Source organism: Carassius carassius, chromosome 36 (genome assembly GCF_963082965.1).
Source record: "Carassius carassius chromosome 36, fCarCar2.1, whole genome shotgun sequence".
Taxonomy (NCBI): Eukaryota; Metazoa; Chordata; class Actinopteri; order Cypriniformes; family Cyprinidae; genus Carassius; species Carassius carassius.
In genome coordinates, this window is record NC_081790.1 from 2,913,237 (window position 1) to 2,923,454 (window position 10,218).

The 10,218-nt window shown below is 32.5% G+C and overlaps 1 protein-coding gene across 1 annotated transcript; it reads left to right on the forward strand.

The window, feature by feature from the left end:
• Positions 1 to 301: 301 nt before the first annotated feature.
• Positions 302 to 8,137, forward strand: LOC132116912 (torsin-1A-like). Its single transcript, XM_059525804.1, has 5 exons — positions 302 to 620; positions 4,878 to 5,143; positions 5,257 to 5,432; positions 5,508 to 5,635; positions 7,477 to 8,137. The coding sequence occupies exons 1-5, from the start codon at positions 419 to 421 to the stop codon at positions 7,719 to 7,721; spliced, it is 1,017 nt and encodes a 338-aa protein (XP_059381787.1). The 5' UTR covers positions 302 to 418; the 3' UTR covers positions 7,722 to 8,137.
• The last annotated feature ends 2,081 nt before the right edge of the window (positions 8,138 to 10,218 follow it).

Here is a 10,218-nt window from a genome sequence, read left to right on the forward strand (position 1 = left end):
TTAAAAATAGTCTGAATGCACTGTATCTCGCTTTGGATAAAAGGGTCAGCTAAATGCATAAATGTAAATGTAGATGTGAGTGCACATCTCTGTCCAGCCATAGAACTAGCTGGTTAAGCTTATATAACTTAAACTGTATGTTTAAGGTTGCTAGTGTCCTGATTAGTGATTTTAAAGTGGTAAAGCTTAACCAAATGTATCGAACCAACAAAAATGTCCTGTAGTTGGCGTTATACATTGTTATGGTCCAAAAAACTAGAGAAGCGTATCGAACGCTGCGCGCATGCGTCATGCGTCGCACGCAATCGACGTCACTCTTCCCAAGTAGGAAGTGGAGGGTCTGTGTTTTGGAACTTTCGTTGTTGTTCTTTTTACCCTTCAGTTTCCAATTAAAAATATCGATGATTTATTTAGTACAATGAAAGTTCGGCCGCGTCGCACATGGACAACCGTGCTGCAGTTAATCGTGATTTCAGGGCTGGTCGTGGAGGCCATAGAGCCCGTGTCCACCTCGCTGCTGCTGGGGACAGGAGCTGCAGTGCTGGGCACAGTGGGCAGGAAACTCTATCACTATTTATATGAAACATGTGATGAAAACTGGCTCAACTTTAATGCAGCAGGTGAACATTGATTAGTATGTGTGTTCCAGTCATTTCTTTTGCAGTCACCCATGATGTTGGTGATGGTTTTCTGCATTATCTCCGTCAAAAGCAATAAAGATCCACTTCTTGAGCACATTTGTGTCTTTCTCTCGTTCGTTGTGATTCTGTTGATCTCCAATAATTAGTTTATTCAGAATCAGTTTGATTTGATCAGCTTGTGAATTTGATCAACACGTATCAAACGGTACAGCTCTATGTGAGATTGTTTATCCTTTGTAAATTATTTTATTTATGCATTATTATGCAAAATTAAATCGTCTTTGAGATGGACATATTTCACTGTAGCTCTCTTATTTAACGCTTTTTTTTATATATGTGGGATTATTAGCAGGAATAATACCATGTGCCATACTCGCAGGGACAGTATGCTTGGAAATAATATTTCATATCTTCCATTGCATTCATTATTTGTAGTGCGCCAACCACCCAATAGAAATAAGATTCGTGCTTCTGATAGACCTACTTTTAATGTCTCAGCTTTCAAAATCTTTTTTTTTTATAGCGAAATATAAATAATGTGTTTTTCAAGCTCTTTAATGATCAGGTCGCTGTATTTATGTGAAGCAATTCATTAATTAAACAGTTTTCTTTGTGAAAATTCTAAATATGTGAACATTAAGACTTTATTCTCGAAACACTTAGACTTTATTCACATAGTATTATGACTTTATTCTCGAAACACTTAGACTTTATTCTCGAAACACTTAGACTTTATTCACATAGTATTATGACTTTATTCTCGTAGTATTAAAACTTTATTCTTGTAGTATAGCGATTTTATTCTCGTAGTATTACGACTTTATTCTCGCAGTATTACGACTTTATTCTCTAAACATTTCGACTTTATTCTTGTAGTATTCCAGTATTACTACTTTATTCTCGAAACATTGCGACTTTATTCTCTTAATACTTCGACTTTATTCTCATAATATTTTGACTATTCTCGTAGTATTACGACTTTATTCTCGTTGTATTACGACTTTATTCTTGTAGTATTGTGACTTTATTCTCGAAACATTTTGACTTTATTCTTGTAGTATTACGACTTTATTCTTATAGAATTATGACTTTATTCTCTAGTATGACAAACTTTCTCAAAACATTTCGACTTTATTCTCGTAGTATTCCAGTACTACTACTTTATTCTCGAAACATTGCAACTTTATTCTCTTAATACTTCGACTTTTATCTTATAATGTTTTGACTTTATTCTCTAGTATTACGAACTTTCTCAAAACATTTTGACTTTATTCTCATAGTATTCCAGTATTATGACTTTATTCTTGTAGTATTACGACTTTATTCTCTAGTTTTACGAACTTTCTCTAAACATTTTGACTTTATTCTCGAAATATTTTGACTTTATTCTCGTAGTATTACAACTTTATTCTCGTGGTATTACGACTTTATTCTTGTAATATTTTGACTTTATTTTCATAACATTTCGACTTTATTCTCGAAACATTTCAACTTTATTCTCAAAACATTGCGACTTTATTCTCGTAACATTTTGAATGTATTCTCGAAATATTTCGTCTTTATTCTCAAAACGTTTTGACTTTATTCTCGTAACATTTCGACTTTATTCTCAAAACATTTCGACATTATTCTGGAAGAATATTACGACTTTATTCTTGTAACATTTTGACTTTATTCTCAAAACATTTCGACATTATTCTCGAAATATATTACGACTTTATTCTCAAAACTTTTCGACTTTTCTCAAAAGATTTCGACTTTATTCTTTTAATATTTCGACTTTATTCTCAAAACATTTTGACTTTATTCTCGTAGTATTCCAGTACTACTACTTTATTCTCGAAACATTGCAACTTTATTCTCTTAATACTTCGACTTTTATCTCATAATGTTTTGACTTTATTCTCTAGTATTACGAACTTTCTCAAAACATTTTGACTTTATTCTCATAGTATTCCAGTATTATGACTTTATTCTTGTAGTATTACGACTTTATTCTCTAGTTTTACGAACTTTCTCAAAACATTTTGACTTTATTCTCATAGTATTCCAGTATTATGACTTTATTCTTGTAGTATTACGACTTTATTCTCTAGTTTTACGAACTTTCTCTAAACATTTTGACTTTATTCTCGAAATATTTTGACTTTATTCTCGTAGTATTACAACTTTATTCTCGTGGTATTACGACTTTATTCTTGTAATATTTTGACTTTATTTTCATAACATTTCGACTTTATTCTCGAAACATTTCAACTTTATTCTCAAAACATTGCGACTTTATTCTCGTAACATTTTGAATGTATTCTCGAAATATTTCGTCTTTATTCTCAAAACGTTTTGACTTTATTCTCGTAACATTTCGACTTTATTCTCAAAACATTTCGACATTATTCTGGAAGAATATTACGACTTTATTCTTGTAACATTTTGACTTTATTCTCAAAACATTTCGACATTATTCTCGAAATATATTACGACTTTATTCTCAAAACTTTTCGACTTTTCTCAAAAGATTTCGACTTTATTCTTTTAATATTTCGACTTTATTCTCAAAACATTTTGACTTTATTCTCGTAGTATTCCAGTACTACTACTTTATTCTCGAAACATTGCAACTTTATTCTCTTAATACTTCGACTTTTATCTCATAATGTTTTGACTTTATTCTCTAGTATTACGAACTTTCTCAAAACATTTTGACTTTATTCTCATAGTATTCCAGTATTATGACTTTATTCTCGTAGTATTACGACTCTATTCTTATAGTATTATGACTTTATTCTCTAGTATTACGAACTTTCTCAAAACATTTTGACTTTATTCTCGTAGTATTCCAGTACTACTACTTTATTCTCGAAACATTGCAACTTTATTCTCTTAATACTTCGACTTTTATCTCATAATGTTTTGACTTTATTCTCTAGTATTACGAACTTTCTCAAAACATTTTGACTTTATTCTCATAGTATTCCAGTATTATGACTTTATTCTCGTAGTATTACGACTCTATTCTTATAGTATTATGACTTTATTCTCTAGTATTACGAACTTTCTCAAAACATTTTGACTTTATTCTCGTAGTATTCCAGTACTACTACTTTATTCTCGAAACATTGCAACTTTATTCTCTTAATACTTCGACTTTTATCTCATAATGTTTTGACTTTATTCTCTAGTATTACGAACTTTCTCAAAACATTTTGACTTTATTCTCATAGTATTCCAGTATTATGACTTTATTCTTGTAGTATTACGACTTTATTCTCTAGTTTTACGAACTTTCTCAAAACATTTTGACTTTATTCTCATAGTATTCCAGTATTATGACTTTATTCTTGTAGTATTACGACTTTATTCTCTAGTTTTACGAACTTTCTCTAAACATTTTGACTTTATTCTCGAAATATTTTGACTTTATTCTCGTAGTATTACAACTTTATTCTCGTGGTATTACGACTTTATTCTTGTAATATTTTGACTTTATTTTCATAACATTTCGACTTTATTCTCGAAACATTTCAACTTTATTCTCAAAACATTGCGACTTTATTCTCGTAACATTTTGAATGTATTCTCGAAATATTTCGTCTTTATTCTCAAAACGTTTTGACTTTATTCTCGTAACATTTCGACTTTATTCTCAAAACATTTCGACATTATTCTGGAAGAATATTACGACTTTATTCTTGTAACATTTTGACTTTATTCTCAAAACATTTCGACATTATTCTCGAAATATATTACGACTTTATTCTCAAAACTTTTCGACTTTTCTCAAAAGATTTTTTTCAACGTGGCACTAAAATGCCGTCGTACAATTGTGATTGCATATAGTCAGAGTGTGAAAAAGCCTTTAGTCATAATCAATGTTTTAAGCTTTGGCTAAATCTAGTGCTTATTAATGTGATATGTTGTTTGTATAGTTATCTTGCTGTTCTGAAATTAAATCAGGTGATCAGACTGTGAGTATGGCTTGCGCGCCCCATTTTAAATCTTGAAATATGCATCGGGATATCGTGATTCGTGACAACATATTCCTTCGTTTTTTAATACTCAATTAATTGTAAACTGAGATTGGTGTCTTTAGAAGACGAATATGTGCTTAATTCTTCATAAATAATCCATAACCATGCCGTGCTGGACACAGCCATTGACAAAGTGTGATTTCTTTATTTAAGTGCAGATGTAAGTATAAATCATTTGTTTGTTGTAAATCTGTCTTCTCATCCACAGGACTGAAGCATGACCTCGACACGAAGCTGTACGGACAGCATGTCGCGGCTCAAGTCATCCTGAAAGCCGTCACAGGCTTCATGAACAACAAAAACCCAAAGAAACCGCTGGTTCTGTCCCTCCACGGCTCAACTGGGACTGGGAAGACCTTTGTGAGCCAACTTATAGCAGAAAATATTTACAATCAAGGGATAAAGAGCAACTTTGTTCATCTGTTTACAGCGACAGCACACTTTCCTCACGAGGCTCACATTGACAAGTACAAGGTAACGAGCTCAACAGTATATGCACAATGTATTATATGTATGTTTAAATATATTAATCTTTTGTGTCCCTTAACTGTAATATCTTTACAAAATGTATGATTGCATGTGTTTAGACACACTTACAGGAGTGGATACGAGGGAATGTTTCTATCTGTCCTCGTTCGATGTTCATCTTTGATGAAATGGATAAAATGCATCCCGGGCTGATGGACAGTATTAAACCTTACCTGGACTTCACAGACAACCTCGACGGAGTCTCTTATAGACAGGCCATCTTCATCTTCCTCAGGTCAGTTTCATCGACACAGGAAACTTTTGACCCATTCAAACAGCCTCTGTAAGTCAGGTGTTTTTATTTTTGTAGCAATGCTGGGGGTGAGATGATCAATGAGGTGACTGTGAAATTCTGGAGGGATGGTAAAGAACGAGAGGAGATCCAGCTGAGGGATCTAGAGACAGAACTTTCACAGTCTGTCTTCAGCAACGAAGGCAGTAAGTCAAATGTCTCTCTGCTCTCGTCTGAAAGTAGAGCAGAATCTTCAGCTGTTGGATTTAGTAATACAGCAATAAGCCACACAACACTGTAAGTTGTAGTGATTTTACAATTAAAAGCTGTTGTTGGGTACTAATTGAGCCTTAAAGATCTTATAAATCACTAAACATTTAAAATTTGTTTTAAAATTTGTCATTAGTAATTCAATAATTAAAATGTAAAATTAGTAACAGTAGCCAGCATTATAATACAAACCAGATTACAAAAAAGTTGGACACTGTACAAATTGTGAATAAAAACAGAATGCAATGATGTGGAAGTTTCAAATTTCAGTATTTTATTCAGAATACAACATAGATGGCATATCAAATGTTTAAACTGAGAAAATGTATCATTTTAATGGGAAAATAAGTTGATTTTAAATTTCATGGCATCAACACATCTCAAAAAAGTTGGGACAAGGCCATGTTTACCACTGTGTGGCATCTCCTCTTCTTTTTATAACAGTCTGCAAACGTCTGGGGACTGAGGAGACAAGTTACTCAACTTTAGGAATAGGAATGTTGTCCCACTCTTGTCTAATACAGGCTTCTAGTTGCTCAACTGTCTTAGGTCTTCTTTGTCACATCTTCCTCTTTATAATGCGCCAAATGTTTTCTATGGGTGAAAGATCTGGACTGCAGCTGGCCATTTCAGTACCTGATCCTTCTTCTACGCAGCCATGATGTTGTAACTGATGCAGTATGTGATCTTGCATTGTCATGATGGAAAATGCAAGGTCTTCCCTGAAAGAGACGACGTTTGGATGGGAGCATATGTTGTTCTTGGATAAATGAGCCTCGGTCCAGAGAAAACACCTGCACTTCTGGATCATGTTTAGATATGGCTTCTTTTTTGACCTATAGAGTTTTAGCCGGCAACGGCGAATGGCACGGTGGATTGTGTTCAACGACAATGTTTTCTGGAAGTATTCCTGAGCCCATGTTATGATTTCCATTACAGTATCATTCCTGTATGTGATGCAGTGCCGTCTAAGGGCCTGAAGATCACGGGCATCCAGTATGGTTTTCTGGCCTTGACCCTTACGCACAGAGATTGTTCCAGATTCTCTGAATCTTTGGATGATATTATACACTGTAGATGATGATAACTTCAAACTCTTTGCAATTTTTCTCTGAGAAACTCCTTTCTGATACTGCTCCACTATTTTTCTCCGCAGCATTGGGGGAATTGGTGATCCTCTGCCCATCTTGACTTCTGAGAGACACTGCCACTCTGAGAGGCTCTTTTTATACCCAATCATGTTGCCAATTGACCTAATAAGTTGTTCCAGCTGTTCCTTATATGTACATTTAACTTTTCCGGCCTCTTATTGCTACCTGTCCCATTTTTTTTGGAATGTGTAGCTCTCATGAAATCCAAAATGAGCCAATGTATGGCATGACATTTCAAAATGTGTCACTTTCAACATTTGATACATTATCTATATTCTATTGTAAATAAAATATAAGTTTATGAGATTTGTAAATTATTCCGTTCCTTTTTTACTCAAAATTTGCGCAGTGTGCCAACTTTTTTGGAATCGGGTTTGTAATACACAAATGTTTATTATAAATTATAATAATCACATTAAACATTTTTCTGTAAGTAATGATATTCATTAAACCGGCAGCACAACAGAGCCATTATTTGTATAAACTATTAGCACATTGGTCAGGTGGCTCATTCAATCAGATTTTACAGCAATATCCGTTTTCTGAAGTATAGCATAGTGAGTTGAAAATCCTACATTACCGTTTATTATCTTTTTATAATTGCACATTCTTCTTTCTTTCCGCAGGTGGTTTAAGGAACAGTATTTTAATTGATAAGAAACTGGTGGATTTCTTCGTGCCGTTTCTTCCTCTGGAGTACAAGCATGTCATTCAGTGTGGTTTGGCTGAGATGGCCAGTCAGGGTTTCACCCCAACAAACATTGTGATTAAAAGAATGGCTGATGACCTAATCTTCTTCCCTAAAGACGAACGTGTCTTCTCGGTCCAGGGCTGTAAGCTCATTGCCAACAAATTGCACTTCTATATATAACACCAGTGTTGGGGAAAGTTCCTTGTAAAAGTAATGCACTACAATACTGTGTTACTCTCTTAAAAAGTAATTAATTACATTAGTTACTTTTTATGGAAAGTAATGCATTACTTTTTAAGTATGAGCAGGGCTTGATTTGTTTTTAATATCAGAAGTTCTATTTATAGCAAATGTAAAAGCCCTTTCACACCAAAAATACTAATGAATAAACCTCAGGCTGAAGGAAAAGTCAATTCACATCTGTAGAGTAGAACACAGGAGAAGAAGGTTCAACACTCTTCAGTAATAAAACAACAATGAAACACAATTATTAGTTTATATGAAGTAATCAAAGTAATTTTTGCTTATTAGTATGGTTGAACCGGATCATCAAATGTCAGCAGCAATGACATTATTTAATAAAATGGGATTTGATACATTCGTGTTATTTAACATTTAATTATTGCAGGTTGGCGTCTTATTCCAAGTTTGAATTTTACTGTTTTAATTCATTTTGACTGTTTGATTCATTTGACTGATACAAAATCTTTTTTTTTTTTTTTTGCAAGTGGGATATGTATTGATGCACAAACAAAATTTGTCTAAAACTACATCATGTTCACACAGCACACACAATGCTTCTATACTTTTTCGATTTCTCCCAATATGGGGACAGGAGACTTGTCAGTCAAACTGGAAAACAAAGTAACTGACGTTACTTTTTTTTAAAAGAAACTCAAATATTTTCTTGTAAGTTAAAAAGTAAAGCGTTACTTTACTAGTTACTTTAAAAAAAGTAATCTGTATAGCCCCAACACCCACATTGGAGCATCTCCAATTTGTCATTAATCATCATTTAAATTAAATTTGTAACACAAAACGCACGTTACGGGTCCAGATTAAAAGTACCTGAATTGTCAGGAGAAACAAAAGCACACAAACTTCAGTGTCTTTCCGCAGGTGCAGCTTGATAGCGTCTCTTTATTAACATTAACATCACAGTAACAGTTTGATACTGAAATCTTCAATTTTGTACAATTCTTTTGTATTTGTATACAGAAATAAAATCTTCAAATGTTCGGGTCCTGTATTTACTCTTCTTTTATAAAACACTTTTCATCATGACTTCTTTAATAATCTTTAATATGCTGCAAAATATAGATAAAAGTAACGTAAGATCACTTTCAGAATGAAAATACTGTCATGATTTACTCACTCCCACTTGTTCCAAACCTGTATGAGTTTCTTCCTTCTGTGGATCACAAAAGAAGATCACATTCATTTCTTTTACAGGTTTGGGACACCAAAGAGAATTCTTACTGATCAAGACACAGAGTCTGTTAACCAAGTTTGTAGTTTATTGAATGAAGGAAATAAAAAAATTGGTATCCATGAACATTTTCATGTGTGCATAGGATTCTGATTTGTAAACATTTATGATTCATTGTATATTTATTTCAATGTAGGTTTTGCACACAATGATTTCTTCAAGCTTTCAGAGCACACATAACAAGACATAAAAAAATTTTTTTTAAATAAATTGGCTTAAATTAATAAGACTAATTAATAAGAATAGCCAAAGCTTTAAGCATCGCATTGCAATCGGTAATAAATGTGATTGAGAAAAAAAAATGGCAGAATTAAATTTCAAGTTAAATAACCTCTCTTCTTAAAAAGATACTCCACCCAAAATGAAAACATTGTCATTAATCACTTACCATTATGCCCTTCCTAGCCTGTAAATGCTTAATTCGTCTTTAGAACACAATACTTTGGATCAAAACCGGGAGGCTTTGAGACTGTCCCATTGACTGCCTAGTAACTTACACTGTGAAGGTCCAAAAAAGAATGAAAAGTATCTTCTGAATAGACCATCTGCTATCAGTGGCTCAACCGTAACGTTAAGAAGCGACAAGAATACTGTTTGTACGAGAAGAAAACAAAAATAATCACTTTTATTCAACTATCTCCCCTCTCCCCACACCTCCGTAGCGCCATTTTGGAAAACACCTGCTGAAACATTTAAATTACTAAATTTACAAAAAAAGATTTACTTTTGTAGTTTTACTCAAATTTGCTCAAAAATGTGACTTTTATAGTAATATACTACAACTCCAGGTTGTTTAATAGTGTACTTTGAAAGTATACTTTCAATGCATTGTTACAATAATCATTTTCAGCACATACAGTAGTTGAATTTTTTTTTTATTAAATATATTTAAGTAAAGTGCAAATAAACATACTTAGAAAAAATTACAGAAGTTTAAATTCAATATTTTTCTAAAATATATTTTTTAGAAAATATAGGCTACTAAATTACAATTGTTTTAAAATGTGTTAAAAGTTGTTTTGTAAAAATAAGCAAAAGGACGATTCTAATATACTTTTTATATATTTCAAGAAAGTTTTTTCATTTGCAATGTACTATTAAAATGGAATATATATATATATATATATATATATTCTTAGTACAATTAAAATGGAATATATATATATATATATATATATATATATATAT